Below are 23,541 nucleotides of genomic sequence, written 5' to 3' on the forward strand. Positions count from 1 at the left end.
AAAATAGTAAAAATGGAGGTAAATAGTATTTATGGCTGAAAATGTGCATGACTCTTCTTTTGTCAGAAAATGTACAGGTCTGAGTTAATTTAGTCAGGAGTCATCTTATTTAGGTTTTATTGTTATGGTTACCTTCAGTACAGCACTGGCTTCAAATCCCTCTGGCATTACCTTGTGCTTAATTTGAAGGATGGGTTGCTCTACTCTTAGCTTTTGACCTCTCTATTCATAGTCTTTACCTCTCCTCCACCAGTGGACACTGCTAATATTTGATACTTAGTGCTTGCTAGCTTGCTGTGGGGCAGGGGATTCCCCGTTGTCTTGATCCAGCCTTAGCTCAGATAAGCCCTATGTCCCTGAATCTTGGTGAATGGGCTTTCTCAGTGATACCAACCCTCCCCTCAGTGATACGATGCCTTTAGTGGCCAGGGTCAGGATGACTTCCTGTTCTCCCCCATGATTAGGGGGGTTTCCTATTTCCTCTCCTGCAGTCATAATGGGTCTTCATCTGAGGACAGTTTTACTACCCTCCCCTAGTGACTTATTGGTGTTTGTTCCACAGGGAAGGAGAGTCAGGCAAGGTTTTGTGTTTTTCTTAAAGCATCAGCTACTCTCCTTCTCCAGGCCTGTACTACTCAAGAAGGCTTTCTCTAGTCCCTTGCCCCATGCTCAATTCTTCTCTTAGGCACCCTGTGAGGTCCAGAGAGAAAAGCCTATGAGTGGATGCAAACTCCCCTGTTAACAGCTTCCAGGGGTTCTAATTTCTCTGTTATCGCACATTCAGTTTTTACCAATTTGTTAAAATTTTTCACTGGATTTTTCTTACCTGTTATTTTAAGGAGTTTGTCAGCTCTTTCTTCTGTGTTTTGCCAAAGGTATATTTGCATCCTGTCTTTCCTTGAAGGGGTCTGTCTTTTCATACATTTCAGAAGATTTGGTTGCAATGTAACTTAGGATCTCTGGTGGGTTTAAGAAAAATTATGATTTTGTAGATCATGCAGTTTTTTCTTGTTCAAAGGGTAGTATGACACTCTTCCTAGCCTTCTCCATCCTAAGCAAAATTGAGATTCTCTAGTAGTTTGTTGTTGTTTTGAATGTCACAAGCTGGCCCTAAAATTTATATAAAAATGAAAAAAATCAAGAATTGCCAAAACGTTCTTGAAGACCAATAAGCTGATGATAAACAAAACAGTGAATTACTAGTGCAAAGGCAGACAAATAAACCAATGGGACAGAATAGAAGTCCAGAACAGATCCATAGAAACATAGACATTTAATTTACAACAAAGGTGGTACTGCAGAAAAGTAGAGGAAAAAGACAATCCCAGTGGACAATTAGATAACCACAAGGAAAAAAAAAAACAAAACACAAAATACTTAAAGGCTACCTCACCTAATAACCAAAAAATAATTCCAGGTGGATTGTAGAACTAAATGTATAAGGCAAAACAATGATAAAACTTCTAGAAATTAATACAGGATAATATCTTCATGACCTTGGGGCACTCCACAAAAATCAATAATCATAAAGTAAAATAATTTGAATTTGTTAAAATTAAGATTATTTGATTGTCAAAAGGACACCATTAGGAGAGTGAAAGACAAATCATAATAAAGTGGGAAAGACATCTGCAACATAGAGCTGACAAGGATTCATAAAACACTCCAACAACATAATAGAAAAATGGTCAAGAGATTTGACTGGACAGCACACAAAAGAGGAAACCTAATTAGCCAATAAATATATGTAAAGGTACTCAACTTCATTTATAACCAGGGAAATGCAAGTTAAAACCACAATGAGATACCACTAAACAACTACCAATAATTCCACTCCCAGAAATAACTCAACAGAAATTTAAGTATGGAATACCAAGAAAATATATACAAGAATGCTCAGAGCAGCACCATTTGTAAGAATAAAACATTGAAATCAATCCAAATATCCATCTACAGTGGAACAGGCAAGTTGGGTATATTCCAACAACATAATATTCTACAGCAAATAATATGAATAATTGCTTTATGCAACAGTAGACGTGGAGCTCAGAAACAAGACAGAGCAGTTAATATAGGGCAAAATAAAAGCAATTAATATACAGCAAAATACTGTATAATTCCATTTAATATAAACTGCAAAAAATAGGCAAAACTATAATGTTGAAGGGTACAAGCTTAGGTCTTATAACATCAGTATATGGTTAACTTTGTAAGGGGAGAGGGAAGCAATTGTGAGAGAAAATACTGAAGCTTCTGTGATGTTGGTATTGGTTTACTTCTTACCTGGTTGGTAGTTACATAGGTGTCCACTTTGTAGACAACTGACCTATATATTTATGTCTCCCATGCTTTACTGTGTGTGTGTGTATATATATATATATATATATATATATATATATATAGTATACTTCATTATAACCTCCCCCTCTCCCCCAGAAAGCTTCTGGCCATTGGTGAACTTATTTTTTTTATTAGAAGTGTTTCCAATGGAGAGATGCAAGTATCTGAACTCTAATGTACTCTTTGGTTCTGATTTTCTAGGATTCTAGAACGATATTTGGTATGTTTTTTGGAGTGTGGTGACTGGCGGGGGGGAGGTTTCTTCCCCTGTTTGGAACTGAGATACACAGAATTCAGATAAAGGTAAATAATATTACTATATTACTGACAAAAAGCTGGATTAGAGGATATGTGACCATAGTGGGCTACCAAATGCCCAACCCCGAAATTAGATGGACTTGCCCACCCAAGTCCAAGGCAGAGATGGACAGGTTTCCCTGTAGCCTGCCTCAGAAAGCTCAGGATTTGGCTAAAATCAAAGAAATGCAGACAGGAAGAAATTTACTCATGAGATGCGTCTCTCCTCCTTCCCTGGCATGGGGTGGGGCAGCTTGTCTTCACCTTCTGGAGAGTGGAATGGAAATTCTCTAAACTCTATGGAAATGTGAAGAATAAGGAATAAATATTACCCCTAACAACAGGCAGACTAGCTGTGCTTGACAGTCTATCTTTAAAGTCAGCTCTTTGAAGCTTAGCAAAGGCTGCCATAGGCTAAATTTTAGAACAAGTTTCATTCTTGCTCTTAGAGCTACTTTTTCTTCTTCTACTTATGAACCTGCATATATACTCCAACCACCATCTTTTCAGTGGCTTTCCTGGAAGCATCTGCAGAGACTTGTGGGCAAGGGTGATTTTACATGTAGCTCTTTTCTAAGTCATGTATTTATGAGAAAAAAAAATGATCTTTCCCATTTCTCTATGAGGTGTATTAAATTGGCACACAACCTTTAGTGTCTCTGGAGCTTATTTAAATCATTCTTTTTCTAGGTAAAGTTAAGCCTGGTTCAAGTACCTGCTTTTTGGTATTTAGAAGTGCTCAATGATTATTTACATTAGCCTTCTCTCAAAAAAATGATAAAAACAGAAATATATATAAAGTCATTTCCTCCTCACAGTGATTAAGGTTGATTACTGTGTATTCACAAATACTTTTATTCATGATTTTAATTAGCATGGATAATTTGGCCCAAGTCATTTCAGTTCAGGCACAGTAGCACATGTTTGTTTTATTTAATTAAACTTTTATTTTTATTTTGAGGTAATTGTAGATTCACATGCAGTTGTAAGAAATAATGCAGATTCCATTGTGCCCTTTTACCCAATTTCTTCCAATAACAACTTGCAAAACTATAGTACAATAGCTCCCAAGATATTGACACTGACACAGTCAAAATACAGAACACATTTCCATCATCACAAGGATTCCTTATGTTGCCCTTTTATAGCCACACATAATTCTCTTCCCTGCAACCCTCCCCCCTTAAATTCTGAAAACCACTAATCTATTCTCCATTTCTATAATTTTTGTTATTTCAAGAATGTTCCATAAATAGAACCATATGGTATAAAAAATTTTAGGACTGGCTTTTTCATCGGCATAATTCTCCGGAATTCATCCACATTGTTACACGTATCCATAGTTTGTTCTTTTGCACTGCTGAGTAGTATTCCATGGTATGCATATATCACAGTTCGTTTGACTATTTGCCCACTGAAAAACTCTGCGTTGCTTTTGGCTATTACAAACAAAACCTCCATAAACACTCACATAGTTTTTTTTATGTGAACATAAGTGTGTGAAAACATGTTTATAATGACAGGTAACTCTTTGCCGAATTTTCTGGCTATTTAAGCCAGAGACAAAGCAAAAGATGTGAAGGTATTTGCTAAAGGTCATAGACTGCTTCTTTATCAACTAATGGTTCTTACAAGTACTTGCAGCTTTATAACTATCTTGCTACCTGACCTTGGAAAGCCCCCTGAATTTCTCTGAGCCTCAACTAGACAAGATAAATGTTTTTCAAAGTGTACCATTTGAAACACGAACTCCATGAAATGCTCCTATAAGGGGAGAGGGGAGGGTTTCACAGTGCAGTAAGTTTGAGGGAAATGCTGAATACCATATTTCTCTTTTGAAATAAATGAATACTCTTTAGTGTAAAAAAGGAAGGATCCAGTATCCCAGTGCCCAAGTTCAAACTCCAGTTCCAGCGCTTGCTGGAACAGTAACCTTCAGCAAGACACTTAACACTCCCATACCTCAGTTTTCTCATTTCTATAAAGTGGAGACAACAACAGTGCCCCACTCATATGAATGGAAGATTAACTATAATAACACAAGAAAACACTTCATAAATTGTTACCTATTATTCTATTTCCATCATAATCAGAATCATCAAAATCAGTATAATCTTGTTAAAAATACACATGTCCCAGCCCCACCCCTGCAGATTATATTCAGTAAGTCTAGGATAAAGCCTGGTCCAGATGAAGCAGAGGTTTATTTATATTAAGAATGTGTCCAAGATAGTCCAAGGCAAGATTTAAATCTAGACCAAACTGACTGATGGAGAGTTGTCATACTTACATCAGCACACAAATTTAGTAAATCCTTTAAATGACTAACTCTGTAATCCCCCCAAAAGAGCACAGTTCTTTCCTCAATGGAAGGCTGGGCTTCTAACACAAACTCATGATTCCCCAAAGGGTCGTTCATTAAAATAAAACACATTTCTGTGCAGTTGGTACACATCAGCTTTCAAAAAAATTCCTAAATGTAGCAGTTAGCATTGATGTATGAAAATTTTATTTGTGAGTCATTGCTTAGCAAATCAAATCCGAAAATAAGACATTTCTTTAGAAATACAAGAAAACAACTATGATTGCTATTATTCCTGTAGGTTTCATCACCACACTGCTATTTCCAAAAGTCGTCTTACTGTTAAGCACCAGGTAAATTTCCAGAACATCTGGGGAACTCACTCTAGAGGTGGTGGCAATCTTTTTACCACTTCTGCAGCAATCCTCAGGTAAGCTTTGGCCTGGAAAAGAAGAGACTCATTTGTTCTGTATTTCTCCCCAGCAGACATCAAATGACTCACGAACTGTTTGCCAGAGCGGTCTCCGGAACTGAAGAGTGAAAAGGCTGAGTGAGCTGAGGAAATTCAGCAGTGAGAGAATGCTGTTGCATACACCGCAGGTGTGACAGGGAAGACAGGATTTCAGGTTATTTCGGGGGCAAACACTTAGAAGGGGACTTCCTGAAAAAATATTTAATACCAGCAATCACTGTTTTTACGCTCTAATTCCCATGTCAGCAAATCAGCAATCCAGTCTAGTTGTAGAAAAATTATATCCTCTTCTGACAAATTGATATCTTGAGTTAGCTTTATCTTCGGAAAGCATCTTCTTTATCTCTCTGAGAATGGCATCCAGTACCAGCAGTGAGCGCCTCATAGGCTTCTTCACCTGCTGAATTTTGGGTACCAGGCAAGAATTCCTGGGATCAGTTGTTACACTCTTCACCTGTGGGATCCCCAGTGCAGCCAAATACTAAGAGCAACCCCCAAGCCACTGTGGGCCACAAACTAAGCCAATGCTTACATGGTCCAGTCAGAACAATGCTCAGGACATTTGCATCTTAAAAGTTTTAAATAATTGCAATGCAAATATTATTTATTTCCCCTATCTCATCTATAAAAAGTAACTGTAAGACACAATAGTAAGATCTTCTAAAACCATTAATTTATATACTTAAGAGTTATGAATATACTACCACCACCACCACCACTACAACTACATCTACTATGACTGATAATAGCTAAAATTTACTTGAGTGCTTAATATTTACCAAGTATTGTTTCATTTAAACTCACAGCTACCCTAAGGGATAAATTCTGTCACTAACCCCACTTTATAGATAAGGAAACCAAGAACCAGAAAGGTGAGTGGTCTTACCCAAAGCATTACAGCTAATATGGGATGAGCTGGTCTTTGAACCTAGGCTGACCAACTCTGACTCTGCATGCTAAAAGAACTATTTGAGGTTCGTTTACCCAGACTTGAAGAAGTGTTTTAAGTGTGTTTCACACATTTTCACTTTTAAAAACCATGCTTGAGCCCTAACAGCTGAATTATGCTTTATTCTACCAGAAAAGAGCTAAAATCTTACCTACGAGTTCATTAAAAAAAAAAAAAAAAGAATAGTTTTCAAAATATGAATAAAGCCTTATTTTTTTATCAAGTACCTACTCTACCAAGTACTTTGCATAAGTAATCTCACTTATGTAAAACAAGCATCATCAACTCAACTTGGATAAAGCAAACAACTGGGAGTTGTTTGCTCAAGGTCACAAAGTCAGTAAGTTGGAAAACATTCAAACCTGGGTCCACCTAACTCCAAAGCCTAGATCCTTCTACTACATATTAAACAGTAAGTCCAAAGTACAAGCAATTTTAATCATAATGCTTTTATCCAAAAAATGGTTTCACAGGGCGCCTGGGTGGCTCAGTTGTTAAGCATCTGCCTTCGGCTCAGGTCATGGTCCCAGGGTCCTGGGATCGAGCCCTGCGTCGGGCTTCCTGCTCAGCGGGAAGCCTGCTTCTCCTTCTCCCGCTCCCCCTGCTTGTGTTCCCTCTCTCGCTGTGTCTCTCTCTGTCAAATAAATAAATAAAATCTTAAAAAAAAAAAAAATGGTTTCACTCTCTGTTATAGTTAACAGAAACAACAGTTTTGTTTAAAAATGGAAATAATATATCCTTCATAAATAAATACTTCTCTTAAATCTAGTGTGCTGATTTTTACCCGTGCATCTTTGTAAATACCTTTTATCTCCTAGTAGCTTTTCTGAGTGTTCAAGCCTAAAATTTTTGTGATGAAAAACGTAAAGTTCACTAAAGCAAGCTGAGAGAAGGCCATCAATCTATCATCTTTAAATTCTTACTTATGTTAAATTAGAGACATAAACCTATCAGACTACACAAAATATTGAATGATTCCAGAATAATCAAATTTGCTACATTTAACCTCTGCTTTTTTTTTTTTTTTTTAAGATTTTATTTATTTGACAGAGAGAGACACAGAGAGAGGGGGAACACAAGCAGGGGGAGTGGGAGAGGGAGAAGCAGGCTTCCTGTGGAGCAGAGAGCCCGATGTGGGGCTCGATCCCAGGACCCTGGGATCATGACCTGAGCTGAAGGCAAACACTTAACAACTGAGCCACCCAGGCACCCCTTAACCTCTGCTTTTTAATGAACTATCTCCAAGCTTAAACTTTCAATATATCACACTCGAAGTACTGGTTAGATTGTCATTTGCAAAGAAACCACTGAAAGTGCTTAGTTTTACAGTTTCAATGTCTATGAAACTGTTGAGATTGAATTTTTTCAGCCAATGCAGTATCATTTCAACAAATACGTTTTGGTTCTTATCATATGCAAGTTACTGTTTTGGAACTCTGTGGGACGTAATGATACAAAAGGAAGGCAGAGTCCCGTTTCCGTAGTGTAGTGGTTATCACGTTCACCTCACAAAAGGAAGGCAGAATAGCTCACTTGTGAAGAGTTGGTGCTCTGAAGTCAGACAGGCCTGGTTTAAAATCTTAGCGCCATCATTTATTAGCTATGAGGCCTTAGGAAAGTTATTTAATTTAACCCTTCTAAGATTCAGTTTCCACATCTCTAAAATGGCTGAAGTAATAGTATCTACCTCAAAGGGTTTGGGGGAATATTAAGTAATAATAAAATATGTGCAGTACTGGCACAAAAGAAGCAAATATTAGGGCTGCTATTATTACTATTACGTCCTCAAGTAATTTACAATCTCATTGAAGAGCTCCTACGAACATGTACTCGTAGGTACTTCTCCTGGCTGAAGAACAAGTAAACTAAATCCCTCCCTTTTGTTTAATCCATAACTAGCAAAAAGGCAAATATGTGTATCATATGTAAAAAATATGATTTCGATTTCTCAAACTGTTAATACTCTCTTTTTTCATCAGCTCAAATATATATAAAATAACACTTCTATTCGAGATCTTTTATTGGGCTATCCAGAAGCATGGATAATACAGCTGGATCCTATTTGTCTGCTCTATATTAACAAGTTAAAGGAAAGGGATGGCAATCAAAGTGCAAGAAATTTTATAGAGAACTTTTTCCCTTTGTCTTTGTTTTTAAATATTTGAAGTTCTACTTTATCATACACAGTCATTTCATATTAAGATTATAAGGTAATAATTTAGAAATTCTAAGATAATAAAGTTTCCACTTATATTTGAAAGTCTTTACCAGGAATACCTTATAGCACACCTTTCTGTATGCCAATATTAAGATTTTTTACCTGATAACAAAAGGATGAAAACACAAAATTATTAGTCAATCATGGGTCCATTACTTGTGTCCTGGACTCAAGCAAAGGCAAAAGGTAGATAAAGTTGAATTAGCAATTATAATCACACAAACAAGAGGCAATGCTACTGAATTTACGAGTTCTGAATCCTAAGTGTCCACTTCCTCTCCCTTCCTCTGTGGCTTTCTCTGGCTGTTATATACTACTATATTTGGAGTTTCAATTATTCCCCTTTCGTTAACAGTGCACATGTTTAGAAGGTTTTGCCCAATGACTGAGGAGGCAGCAGCTTGCTGATGCTTTTTAACTGGTGCTGTAACTCCTTCCAGCTTTTCTGATGATGCCTTAAATCAGCATGAATAATATTTTAAATTAATCACTATGACTATAGTATTTGTGTCCTCTGGAAGTTAAATGTTACTGGAAGAGTGAAGTCCCTAATGCCCAATTTTAAAAGATCTGCAGTGCAGAGAATGACAGCCCTGGAATCTGGGGTTGGGAGGAGGCAGTGATGGAAAAACAGAGAAGATGGAGCTAGAAAGAAAACAAAAAGCTAAAAATGAAACCTTTACTGATTAATAATTTTACTTGTAGGTCAACCCCTAAAAGCAAACAATAAAAAGTGCTGATCTAAGGGGCCAATGATTAACAATTTTATGGGTTCAGTCCCATTAACTTTTGCAGAAGTTTATCATGTCGGCAAGTATGAACTTTATTCTTTAAATGAAGACATGCAAGTAGAATGAGTATTAAGCTTCCACAAATACAACAGAATTTGCTGAGAGGGCTGTGACGGGCTCCTGTGAGCATATTTCCATCGGTGTTCAAAGGGGAAAAGGGAAGGGGGTTATCAAGAGGCAAGATTCATCACAAGAGTAAACAGAAGGATCCTGTGATATGAATAGGAGGCAAACTGGAAGCTAGTCTAAATATACATCATAGACACTGAACTAATCTTGCTATTTATTAGAAAAGGAAGCAAGTACTGCATTCAGAAGAAAATGTATAGAGTTAGGTGTCCAAGCTGTGAGGGGAAATAGCCTGTAGCACTATCTTGGACAGTTCTTCACTGTAAATGAACCTCTGCTTCTTCATCTGAAAAATGGAAATTATTATACATATCTCACAAATGTGTTATGAGACTCAAATAAGATAATGTATTTAATGCACCCAAGTATTGTACTACCTCTTAAAACAAATTAAAGAAATCACAGCTAAGATCTGGAAGGTGATATAACGGAAAGAGGCCAATGTTTGCAAGGAAAAGACTTGTCTATTAATCACATTTTACCATTTATTAGTTCTATAACCTTGGGAAAATTATTTAAATTCCCGGCACCTCAGTTTCCTCATCTGTATAAATGGGGCCTATTTATACATTGCATTAAGTTGTTGTGAGCATAAAGTTATGTAAGTAATATGTCTGACAGCATCTGGTATGTTGTAATTGCTATTATTATTAGGAGAATGATTACTAATAATGAATGTCTGTAATCTAAGAGTAGGAAGTAATAATTTCCATGGAAACAGAATAAACACAAGGCACTATTTTTTTTTCCTTTTCATGGCCATGTCTAAATCTTAAAATTGCTCAGAAGTCTTCATATTTAAGGTTGACAATCTGGTACATGAAATTCTCACTACTTTTGCCAAGACCCCACCAAATCAAATCTAGCACAAACTACAAAGGGTTAGGCTGTCCTCGTTCTCATAAATGTCAGCCAGCAACAGTAAAATAATAGATCTAATGTTTATGCAAATGTAAATGAGATTTAAAAAATTAACTCCAAAAAACCACACAAACATACTGTTTAGAGTTTTAAATCATACTATCTTTTGATGGTTGCTATATGTTTTCTCTTTTATTATATTCCTTTTACTTCTTTTGAGAAATCTCAAAGAAAAAAGCAATAATGGATAGGTGGGGAAAATATTAAAAAATCTAAACTCGTAATTGATATAATCTTGTAAGTAATTATTCTTAGTCATAAGAAATCACCATAGAATGTCTTTAGTCTGTTCTCGGGAGGCATTTGGAAGTGTGTAATTAAAACACACTCGATTTGGGGGTGCCTGGGTGGCTCAGTCACTAAGCGTCTGCCTTCGGCTCAGGTCGTGATCCCAGGGTCCTGGGATCGAGCCCCGCATCGGGCTCCCTGCTCCGCGGGAAGCCTGCTTCTCCCTCTCCCACTCCCCCTGCTTGTGTTCCTGCTCTCGCTATCTCTCTCCCCATCAAATAAATAAATAAAATCTTAAAAAAATAATAATAATAAAACACACTAGATTTTCATACAACTTTCATCCACTACATAAAGTACACCTATGGTAGCTGGACTGCCAGACTTTAATTAGGAGAGTAATAAAGGGTTATGGTTTTTGCTTATCTGAAAGATTTCTAAGAAAGGCTGAAAAGGAAATTTAACATTTACTACCTATGTCAGAGAAAAGAAACACAGTAAGTGCTATACACTACACACTATTTCCTCAGAGATCATATCCCCAGCAACTCAATCACCTATACCATAACTGTGGACTCTTAAGAAAGGGAAAAGACCTTGGGCTCCTAAAAGAGAGAACTCAAAATGAAGGTACTTAACTTATCCAAGATTCTTGACTGTCGATTTTACCCTTACTTTATTTACAGCTTTAATCAACCTCATCTCTTTTATTTTCTAGTTCACATAAGATTAGAGAAAGGAAGGATGGAATGAAAATAGTAGTAGTTAGGGATAGCCAAAATAATAGTACTATAAAGTTATACCCATTAGGTAAGGAAAAAACAAAAAGGAATAATTATTAGAAGGCTGACTGGGGCTTTTCAGCAAAGGAGCACAAAAACTACATCAAAACTGATGTACCCAGATGATGCTTACAAAGCTAAGTGCTACTTGGGATAGAAGAGATACATATGATTAATTTTATTCCTATCTAAAAAAGAGAATAAAATAAAAGATTTTATTCTTAAAGTCGGAAAGCTTCAACAATCTTGAAAACTATCAACTGTATCCCCAACGATGTTGGCTAATGAAACACAACCAACCGGTTTTCGACCTTACCTCCTCAATAGTATTTATTAAAATAAATGTAGTGAAAATCCATCTCTAATGCATTTATAACAATTTCCCTATATCCAACTCAATATTTCCCCTTTTTTAAAGATTTATTTATTTATTTTAGAAAGACAGAGAGCATGAGCGGGAGAGGCAGAGGGAAAGGGAGAGAAAATTTCAAGCAGACTCTGCGCTGAGCACAGAGCCCGATATGGGGCTCCATCTCACAACCCCAAGATCACAATCTGAGCTGAAGCCAACTTGGACGCTCAACCAACTGTGCCACCCAGGCACCCCCAACTCAATACTTTCTTACATTAGTTTCCCTTCTCCTAACAATCAGCTGAACTTCTAATACTGAAGTATGGTAATCTTGGGCAGTTAGATACAGCTAGCCAGCAAAATAAGAATTTTGCAAACACTCACTGGGTGATGGCTCTTCGTAGGTGAACTTGTTCAGCTAATAATTCAGAGCAAGCGCTGGTATGCTTACCATATAAAATAGTTATTTAAAGATGCTTTAAATAACTAATCTTTGCTTAATACATGCAATGCAAATAAACTTGATCTTCCCAACTTTCTTTCCAAATATCAAAAAGTATATATCCTATAAAAAGACACTAAAAGACATATTTAAAAACATCACTTACCTCATCACTTTCAGGCTGTGAAAACACAATCGGCTGGCCTGTATCTGAAGTTTCCCTTATATTAAGATGTAAGGGAATGTCTCCTAAAAGAGCCCACCAGACATCCATTAATACTACAAAAGTTTATATAGACATTTGGAATTTCACTATTTGAACTTTGGAAAAAAAACCCAAAATTTAAATTAAATTCATTAAACTCAACTTGAACTATGACTATCCTCAAGTTGCTAAATCTCTAAAAAAGGAATTTCAAATGAAAATTAGGGGCAACATATTCCATTTGAGGGTAGTTCAGGGATTGTATATGTATATATGAAAGCTATGTGGCAGCCAATCAAGGGATAAGGCCTCTGATTTATTCGTTGCTGGAGGTCTTCCAGCAAGAAATGGCTTGGAAGACATTTGTAAAATTATTTTTCCCTGTAATATCTGATATAGACACATCATACCAAACAATAAGAGGAAAATGAAGAGGAAAAGATGGGGAGACAAAGTCGTCCAAAAAAAGTATAACAAAATTACCTTCCTGATGTTGGCAGATGAGTGAGCTAATAACTGCTGAAAAGTAAGGCAGATCTGTTATCTCCACTACCTGCCTCTTTATCCAATGGAAGTATTTTTCTTTTATCATGTATCAATCTATATAGCATTATATATAACTTGTGAACTTGATGAGATCTCAGGAAGTATATAAGAACCTCCACGATACAGACCTGAGGTTGAAAAGGTTGTGTGTCTTTCCTGAGGATATGTTACTATTAGGTAGTAGAATTTAGGGGGAAAATGCTCTGATCCATCATCCAATTGACTCCACAACCCCTTCACAAATGAAGCCTTTCAAAAGGTTTGGACTTAAAATGCAGTAAATGGAGCCATAAGTAGAAAAGCTGACTCGTCATGGTAAAGCATTCTTAGAACTACTCCAAATCCATGCAAGGGTTACTGAAATGTGTGTGTGTGTGTGTGTGTTTATATAAATAAGTCAGTCAGCACCATGCCAGGCTAAAGCAGAAGTATATGTTACAAAATTACAAATCTTTTATAAGTTATATTATAAAGTACGTAGAGGAACATATTTCATTCTCCTCTTGTCAGCAAATTTGGGAATCTTAATCAACTCTTTAAATCTTTCCTAAATGTTCAATAGCCAATGACAAAATACCTGAATATTTTAGTAGTCATTTAAAGATCAGCTTTTCAGTAAATTTGATGTCTAGTCTATAGATCAACTTAGGACTGTAAGAAACTGTCACAGGGGTAAGGGAAAATATGTTAAAGAAAATTCTTAGAAACCCATAAAGCTTTTTCCTTGATTTATGCCATTATAGTAAGGAATCTTGAATGCTTTCATTTCTACTGCAGTAATGGAAGAAAAAAAAAAGCAAAACCTTCTCCTTTATATAGTCACCTATCAATATAGTTTCTGCCTTCTAGAGACTCATAATTCTATCTGTAAGCACAGAAGAGTTGATAAAGAAAGAGGAAAACTTTTTTAGAAAATAGGTGGCACACCATAGTGAGAGTGGTAATGGGCTAACAGCTGTATATCAGAGAAGGATAAAAAGGAGTAATGGTATGGAGAGTGGGTAAAGTGCAGCCTGGCCTTGAAAAGTATCTTTGAGGGGTGCCTGGGTGGCTCAGTCATTAAAAACATCTGCCTTCGGCTCAGGTCATGATCCTAGGTTCCTAGGATCGAGCCCCACATTAGGCTCCCTGCTCGGCCAGGAGCCTGCTTCTCCCTCTCCCACTCCCCCTGCTTGTGTTCCCTCCCTCACTGTCTTTCTCTCTGTCAAATAAATAAATAAAAATTAAAAAAAAAAAAGTATCTCTGAGGGACTAGGTCTGAAGGAAGCAAGGGCATATTTCAGAGACATAATGACTATGCATAATCTGTCCTTGTAGGTAATATGGGGCAAGTTCTGAGAGCTATTTTACCAAATAATTTTTTAAGTATAGCCCAATGGATGAAAATAAATTAAGAGGCAGCCAGGGAGTCAGTAAAGGACATATAGGGTTCCTGGGGAGTTCAACCAGCTAGCCAGGAGGCCATAACTGGGAGAGCTCTTACCCTGATTTCAGTTCCTCCTTCCTGACTCCAACCTCTTTGTTAATGGAGCCCCTGTTCCAGATCATGGGAGGTCTCACTGGGCCCCATGACTACATTAAAAGGAAGAGATGTGCCCTGAGTTGGAACTCTGAATTATTTTTCCGAGAACACTGTTAGATACAACAATCTATAAGCACTATCCTTTTTTTTTTTTTTTTTTTTTTTGTGATCAGTAATCAGTGTTTCTGACACATTTTTAGGGTAACTAAACATTTCTGAGCTGTTGAGTAAAATGTAACTTCCATATGTGAGATTGTTTCCTATGAGATATATTTCATATTCAAAGTAAGTGATTTACAATATCGTACCACCAATTTATAAATCAGGGAATTATAATATTGTCAGCATAATTCAATAATGCCATTATAATTACACATTTACTTTATTATATAAGTGAATGTCAATCTGTTGTTATTATGCAGATTTGGGAAACTGAACTTTCTAGGTTAGTTAAATAAGAAACAGTTGCAGAATATAATTAGTGGTTAGAATTATAGCAATGTATCAAAATATATCATTAGTATTCACCTGGTACTGCGGTGGCTGCTATAGTGCAAATGCATAATAACAATAACGCATTTAACATCAACTTTTAGAAATTTAATTATGATAAAGAATGTTTTGAAATTCCTTGATCTCTAAGGGATCTTAATTGTTAACTACCTAAAACTAATAATTCACTCTATTCCTCCCTTATTCAGCATCTAACATCTGCCTTTGCCCAGAACAGAAACTCATTCAAAAGGAAAATATCAACACATTTCCTAAAATGTCCATTAAGTTGCCTGTGGATTTTTCAAAAATTATGTTTTATCTAAAATCTGTGTTTTGTTCACTTAACACATTATTTACTTCTCATAACACTAATTAATCCTTCAATTCAGTAACGTGAACAGTATATACAATGTGCATTTCAGGTGCCATATCTCAGAGACATGGCAAAAACATATAAAAAGATTACAGAAAACAGAAAATATTATCTTTCTAGAGCAAAAGGACTGATAAATTGAGAACTTGTCAGGAAGGCATTTTTTTCATATGCACCAAGAACTGACACTTCCAAAGGTTGCTACAACACACTACCCAGGTGTTTTCACATACCTGTTTATACTGAGAGATGTGTCCCCTTAGCAAACAAACTGATGACCATTATTTAAAATAAGGACTTCAAATTACAGCACCCAGGCCATGAAACTCTTCTCAAATTCAAGTTACAGGCAGTTTTTACCCTCAGCAAAAGTTATAATCGGCAGAACAAACCTCCTCTTCAAAAAGCCTTCCACTAATGAAGTATTATAAAAAGCAAAGGAAGGTTAACACATACAACTCCCTACTATCTTAATTTAAAGCACAAAACTGAAGACAATTCATCATTTTCTGAGACACTCTTCATCACCACACCTTATCCTCACCTTCCCTTCTGCCATTTTCTCTGCAAAAGAATATCCTATGATCTTACCTAGAACATCAAGATCAAGGGTCCGTGCTAGTCTTCTTGCACCATCAGCACCAAAAATATGAGTTCTATGTTTACATTTTGGACACTGGAAAACACTCATATTTTGGACAAGGCCCAGGACCTAGAATAACAAAAACCATTAAAATTAAAACAAAATTAAACCAAATCTCAATCCATTATTTCAACAAGTTTTTACTCAGTGCCCACTGGGTTCTAGTGATACAGTGATGAATAAGTTATGGTCTCTGCTTTAAAGGGAACTCACAAGCTAGTGGGAGAGCAAAACACATATAATTAATAATGTGATAAATGCTAAAGATAAAGAAATGACTGGGATAAAAAAATTCTGTCTGGGAAGACTAAGAGGTATCTCTGAGCTGCCCACATTACCCAAAATTGTTTCTTCCCAACTGGAAGGGTAAGAAGGGTTGAGGCACACAAGCCAAGATAGTGAAATACTGCACATGGCCTTTTTGGGCTGCACGCCAATGGAGGGCAAAGGCAGAAGCTGGTTTAATAAGGGAGGTCAGAGTCTGATGGCAAGGTGCTAAATGCCACTGATGACTTTCTTCTTGTGACAACAGAAAACCACAAAAGATTTTTAAAGTTGAAAAGATGGTCCCATAAAAGGTTTTTCAAGTTGAAAAGATGGTCCCAAGAGGTAATGTTACACAATCAGATCTGTGTTTTAGAAATTTAGCTCTGATAGCAATACAGAAAAAATAAGCAGAAAGAAACACAGGAAAATAAATGGAAAAGAGGCTATTGTGAACGAAGCCTCATAGTAAATGACAGCTAACAAATATTGAGTGCTTATTATATACCAGGCACTGGGGTGAGTGTTTTAGATGAACTATCTTATTTACTCCTATCAAAAACTTTACGAGATGGGTATTTTATATCCCCGTTCCATAGCTGAGAAAAAGAACACAGCCAGCAAAAGACGAAAACTCAGCTCTTACCAGAATGTTATCATTTCAAACAAAAATTTAAAGTCTTATAGAAAGTGTCCATCTCTGAGTTTCCCCAGCTTCTGGCACAAAATAGATACTTTATAAACATGTGCTAAATAAATAGACAGGCTCTGCAAATATAAACCTTATTCACGTTTCTTTTAATCCCATTTTCTTATTAGTGAAAAGCAGTGCATCTCTTCTAGAATAAAAATAAGGAACACAATTATCAAAGGCTTAGAGAAAACATGTCTATATCATCCTATCAACTCTACCAAAAAGATCATCATTATAGGAGATATCTCTAATAGAATATTTGCATTTTAAATGAAGAATAGCACTGACAAGCCACAATGAACCATATAGACAAGAAGGTGATGAAATTTCTTATTCTTTCTGAAAAGAGAAACAGAACAGACTAAAGTTTCCCAGAACATATGCAAATGAAGACAAATTGTGAGGGACATAAATCTGTAGCTAAGCATTTTCCAAGCATTTAATATATGCTCTTTTGTTGATGCAAAGTATTATACAAAATAAATCATATTGTACTTTGGTAATTCAATACCATCTCCACAAAGCCAGAAGAAAACATAGCTAAAGATCACACACCTTATTTGTTTATTCAGTATGCCTGTATCACTAAAGAATGAATGGGTCAACCAGGAAATTAAAGAAGAATTTAAAAAATTCATGGAAACAAATGAAAATGAAAACACAACTGTTCAAAATCTTTGGGATGCAGTATGTCTATATCACACACCCACGGCTTGAGCAGTTTTACTGCCATTTACGTTAAATGTGATATATTCCCTCACTATAGAGCTTTCAACTTAAGCATAAAAATATCACTCAAGAAATGGGAAAAGGAAAAACACTTAAATATTGTGAAAATCTAGGTGAGGGTATATTCTAATCCAGAGAGAACAGGAAAAGCATCCTTACTCCAGAATCTCTTGGACTCCCAAGACATAGGAAGGTATAGAGCATGTAATCACTTACATGATTAACTTATTATCAATATCTAAATGTCTCAGACATGTTCCCTATATAGACTACAAAATGTCATAAACATAAAACCGTAAGCAAACTCAATATTTAATGAGCGCCTATTATATGCCAGTAACTGAGCTAAACAAAAGGAGTAGCATAGAGTGGTAAGCAAAAGAGACTTGATCTTTGCCCTTCTGGAGATTGCATGCTAATTAGAGAAATGGATGGGAACAATTAATAGTACAAAAATCTACTTTAAAGATGGAAGAGCTTCTCTGGAAGCAAAACACAGAGGATTATGAGTGTAGAACAGAGAGAACTACATCTACCCTGGGAGTCACAGAGGAGTTCCTTGAGGAAATATGTGACCTAAAAGTTAAAGAATAAGCAAGTAAAAACAAAGAGAAAAGGAGGGAAAACTCTCAAGGAAGAAATAGGGAGCACAAGTCTCCTTCAAGGAATTGAAAGGCCAGCATGGCTGAGGTATGGTGTGAGTGGTGTGAGACTTTTCTAGCAGGACACAAAGCACTAAACATAAATAAAAAAGTATTTTGTTAAACTGACTATATCAAAGTTAATAACGTAATTGGAAGACACAATTAAGAGAGTGAAAAGGCAAGCTATAAAGCAGGAGATGGGATTTATAATACACATCCCTAACAAAGGGCTTTTATCTGGAATATATAAAGAACTCTACAAACTAACAAAAGAACATCAGAAATTTAAAAATGGGCAAGACTTAACAGGCACTCCTTAAAAGAGGGTATCAAAGACCAACAAACTTGAGAAAAAGTTTTCAACTTCACTAATCATCAGAGAAATGCAAATTAGAACCACAATGAGATACCACACATTTATGCCTAAGATCTGATTAGAACAGATAAATGTCTATACGACGATGACAAAAACAACAACAACAAATACCAAATCTTGGTGAGGACAAAGAGCAAGTAAAACTCACAGTTTCAGCTGAGTGTAAACTGGTACAACCATTTTAAACTGGTACAACCATTTTGGAAAACTGGAAAATTTTTTATTTAAATTCAATTTAATTAACATATACTGTATTATTAGTTTCAGAGGTAGAATTTAGTGATTCATCAGTTGTAACACTCAGTGCTCATTACTTCTTCAAGTGCCCTCCTTAATGTCCATCACCCAGTTACCCCATCCCCCCCACCCCCTCCCCTCCAGCAACCCTGAGTTTGTTTCCTATAGTTAAGTCTCTCATGGTTTGTCTCCCTCTCTGATTTCATCATTTTACTTTTTCCTTTCTTCCCCTATGATCCCCTATGATCTGTTTTATTTCTTAAATTCCACATGAGTGAGATCATATGATAATTGTCTTTCTCTGACTGACTTATTTTGCTTAGCATAATAGCCTCTAGTTCCATCCATATCATTGCAAGTCACCAGTCACTTTTATTTTAGCAAGTGTGATGAGCGTGTAGTGGTATCTCATTGTGTTGGACTATTCAAATTGTTAATCTCTTTATACTGAGAACTATATTTCCTAGACTCTTCCTTCCTTTATGGCTCCTCATTAAAATTCCCTAAAAGTAAAGTGACATGAGTTTTGGGACGTGGAAGTGAAGCCATAGCCATTACTCTCTATAGTTTCCTTTGGCAAGAGGTAGGGAAAGAAATTTGCAGGAGTGTAGGTGTATTCTAGTTTGTCCTCCTTCTTCCTGACACTGGGCCCATCCTCTGTACTGTGGCTTTAATTTGCATTGCCATAATTACTTATTAAAGTTAAGGTCATCTGTTGGGTGCCTGGGTGGCTCAGTTGGTTAAGCGACTGCCTTCGGCTTGGGTCATGATCCCAGAGTCCCAGGATCAAGTTCCACGTCAGGGTCCCTGCTCAGCGGGGAGTTTGCTTCTCCCTCTGACCCTACCCCCCCTCTTGGGCTCTCTCTCTCACTCTCTCTCTCAAATAAATAAAATCTTTAAAAAATATAAAGTTAAGGTCATCTTTTTTTTTTTCTACATTTTAAAATATGGCTACTAAAACTTCTTAAATCACATTTGTGACTTGCATTACATTTCCATTGGACAGCACTGTTGTAGACAACTGAAGAGTGACCATAGAACTGACTTTGGTAGTTCTCCTATTTAATGTTGTTTCAAGGTCCTAAAAGATGCACAAGAACATTTATAAGGGCCAGTGATTTAGGAGTACTTTAAAAATTGAAGAAACATGAAACACTTACCTTCAAGACTATATAGGAAAGATAAACTGTCAAGTTTCTTTGCTTTTAACTGAAATTACATCAACTGAGTGTGATAACACACAGATTAGAAAGAGAAAACAAATTACTTATTAAGATATGCAGAGTATGTGGCAGACAACTTTTTCAAACCACAGGGTTAGCTGGAAGAAAATTCAGAAGAGAACCTTGAGTATTAAAAAGATTAGAAAACACTATTCTAGTTTTTAAGAGTAGTGTTCCATAATCAATGAGTTTTGAATAGGAGCAGTTAATATAATAAGAAAGAACACTAGAATATCCATGTGACAATTTTATTCATAAAAATTCTCTTAAGGGGCGCCTGGGTGGCTCAGTCGTTAAGCGTCTGCCTTCGGCTCGGGTCATGGTCCCAGGGTCCTGGGATCGAGCCCCGCATCGGGCTCCCTGCTCCGCGGGAAGCCTGCTTCTCCCTCTCCCACTCCCGCTGCTTGTGTTCCCTCTCTCACTGTCTCTCTCGCTGTCAAATAAATAAAAAATCTTTAAAAAAGAAAAAAATTCTCTTAAATAGGAGAGTTCATGTCCACGTGACCATCTCCTACTGTCCTCCCCCAAATGCCTTATATTGTGTGAATACTTTATGTGTTGTTAAGCTGTTTATTATAGAGCTATTTTGTATATCTTTGACAGCAGAAACATTAGAAAACAGATGCTTTGCCAGAGCTTAATTTACATAATACCACTGAGATGCAGCTGTAGGCATGCTCAATCATTTTTTAATGTCTCATCAAAATATAAGATCCTTTTTTGTGTCAACTAGACTCAAATAAAAAAAATTTTAAGAGGAAAAAATGTTTAAGATCCTTATCTCTTTTTACCTCAGCTAATTTTACTGAAATAAAGTAAATGCTACATGTTTGCTTAACATCAGCCACCACAAACATTTTACGTGTTATTTTTACATTATTCCAATCCATCATTGGCTCAGAAGGGTATTTCTTTTATTAACTTAAAAAATATTGACTCTCTTGAAATATCAACGTTGCTCTGAAATATTGGATTTTTGTGTCTAACTGAATTGAATTAAGCAAGCTGAAAAGGCCCCAATTTTAATTTCTTCTTGGCATTTTAAATCCAGATTCAGGTAAATAACAAGTAAGATTTTTCAGGCTACTATATAATCCAAATTCTCAAGGTTACAATCAGGTTAAATTCTTGTTGGCTGGAATTTGTCACAAGGATTAAAAACTATGATTTAAGAAAAAATGAGGAGAAATTGACTGTTAAATAGAGACTGAATAATAATAACTGAAATAGATTAGATTCTTAAGTTCTCCATTAGCCTTGAACCAGTTTTTAGTATATTCCTTGAAGCAAGTGTACAAATATTATAATTTTTTTAAAGATTTATTTTCATTTATTTTAGAGAGAGAGAGAGTGAGCATGAGTGAGCACACCAGGGAGGGGCAGAGAGAGAGGGAGAGAAAAGTCCCAAGCAGAGTCCACACTTGGAGTCTGAGGTGAGGCTCCATCCCATGACCCTGAGATCACCACCTAAGCCGAAATCAAGAGTCGAATGTTTAACTGACCGGGCCATCCAGATGCCCCCAAATATTATAATTTTTAAAAATGAGATGGGTGTTTCTGTTTTCTCTTTCAGGAGAAGTAGTCTGGCATGGAAAGAACAATGAATAGGGAAACTTGCATTCATGTTCCTCTCAGGGACCAACTATACAGCTGTGGGTCTATGAGGTACAATTCAACTTCTTTCTGTCTTAAATCCCAAAATGAGGGTTTACAACAAAAGATGATCTCTATAATAATGATCCCTAAAATCTACCACTAAAACAATAACATTCAGAGCCACCCTTATAGTACCATGTGCTAAGGTCTATGCTAAGTACTATATATATATAATCTCATTTAACTGCCATAATGACTTATGAGATGGGTCACAAAACACTGAAGCTATATTATTTGCTCAAGAGCACACAGTTAGTAAATAACATAGCCAAAATTCAAGACCAGCTGGGTCACTGCTTTGTATGTGGAAGTCACCAAACAAGATGAAAAGTAAATGGACTGGAGGATTTTGTTCATGGAACTAGGTGGCCTAAAACAATGATGAGTCAATACAGTTTAGGAGGGCGATTTAGCATAGTAATTAAGAGCACAGTTATAAAGGAAGGCCTAATTTGAAACCTCTTCACACTAATTGCTGCAATTAAGGAGGCTTTAGACTTCACTTCCTTCCCCTGGTCATGGAACTCCCCTTCCCTAAAACACATTCATTATACCTCTCTTGACTATCACCTGAGCCTATAGCCCTTTAACTCCTCCCCATTTTTCAATCCACCCATTTCCTGTCTCACTTGCCCACCTAGACAATCAGAACCCCAATGGTAAGCAAATTTAATGGAGACTCCTCTCGTTCCCCGAAAATTCTCTCCTTGTGGTATTCTACCGTGTCCACATTACTAAATTCTGGATTACTCAGTTTTGGATAATCCACAGAAACAGCAATTAAAAATGTGGGCTCTAGAAAGCAGACTGCTTGGGATAGGAGCCCAGATGCCCACTAAACAGATAGATAACCTTATGTGAGTTATTTAATCTTCTGTACTACAGTTTCCTCAACTACAAAATGACAGAAATAATGTTATCTATCTCACAGGGTTGTTGTGAGGGTTATATTACTTTAATTCATGTAAATCACATAGAACAGCATTCTAGGTAAAAACATTCATGGATTTCTGAGAGATCCTAAGGAAAGACACAAATGAGCATACAACTTTGGTCTCTGAGATGTAATTATGGCCAAGATACGGAATACTATCCAGGGGCGCCTGGGTGGCTCAGTTGGTTAAGCGACTGCCTTTGGCTCAGGTCATCATCCTGGAGTCCCGGGATTGAGTCCCGCATCGGGCTCCCTGCTCAGCGGGGAGTCTGCTGGTCCCTCTGACCCTCTTCCCTCTCGTGTGCTCTCTCTCTCTCTCTCAAATAAATAAATAAAATCTTTAAAAAAAAAAAAAAGAATACTATCCAGTTTTATAAAGGTTATCAATAAAGAAAAGTCACTTTTCTAAAAGTGGAAAAATTAACCAATTGTGAAGAAGGAAGCCACATGTGATGTCATGTGCAAACTAATTAATGTGTTCCTAGAAAGAATTCAAGCAGGACTTTGTTAAGGCCTCTATAGCCAATAATGAAAGATTCCTCAAATACGTCAAATGTATAAAACTTCCCAGAGAACCAAATGAAACCAGTTGACAATCACAGAGGAAAAACTATGCTCAAGGAGGAAAGGAGATAATAAATGTCACTTGCCTTGATTTTCACATAAGATTACCTAACTCTAAATTGTTTTTTAAGGCAGGTCAGCTTGAGATATTAAATACAATAGGACAGGGGATGCCTGGGTGGCTCAGTCAGTTAAGCATCTGCCTTCAGCTCA

General features: G+C 36.6%; 1 protein-coding gene and 1 long non-coding RNA gene across 5 annotated transcripts in view; both read right to left on the reverse strand.

The window, feature by feature from the left end:
• LOC118002912 overlaps positions 1-2,368 on the reverse strand; it is a 75,855-nt gene extending 73,487 nt beyond the window's left edge. For all 4 annotated transcript variants that reach the window (XR_004677221.1, XR_004677222.1, XR_004677219.1 and 1 more), the window contains exon 1: positions 827-2,368. This is a non-coding gene — a long non-coding RNA (uncharacterized LOC118002912). The remainder of the gene's footprint in view (positions 1-826) is intronic.
• Positions 2,369-2,582: 214 nt separating this feature from the next.
• Positions 2,583-23,541, reverse strand: part of LOC118002911 (iron-sulfur protein NUBPL-like) — a gene marked incomplete at its 5' end in the record, with an annotated part of 36,742 nt that continues 15,783 nt past the window's right edge. The window contains 3 exons of the mRNA XM_034993518.1: positions 2,583-5,381; positions 12,390-12,472; positions 15,956-16,076. Coding sequence (XP_034849409.1) covers positions 5,319-5,381; positions 12,390-12,472; positions 15,956-16,076 — 267 coding nt within the window. The remainder of the gene's footprint in view (positions 5,382-12,389; positions 12,473-15,955; positions 16,077-23,541) is intronic.

Source organism: Mirounga leonina, unplaced genomic scaffold, assembly GCF_011800145.1.
Source record: "Mirounga leonina isolate KUSES-001 unplaced genomic scaffold, KU_Mleo_1.0 Mir_86, whole genome shotgun sequence".
NCBI lineage: Eukaryota > Metazoa > Chordata > Mammalia > Carnivora > Phocidae > Mirounga > Mirounga leonina.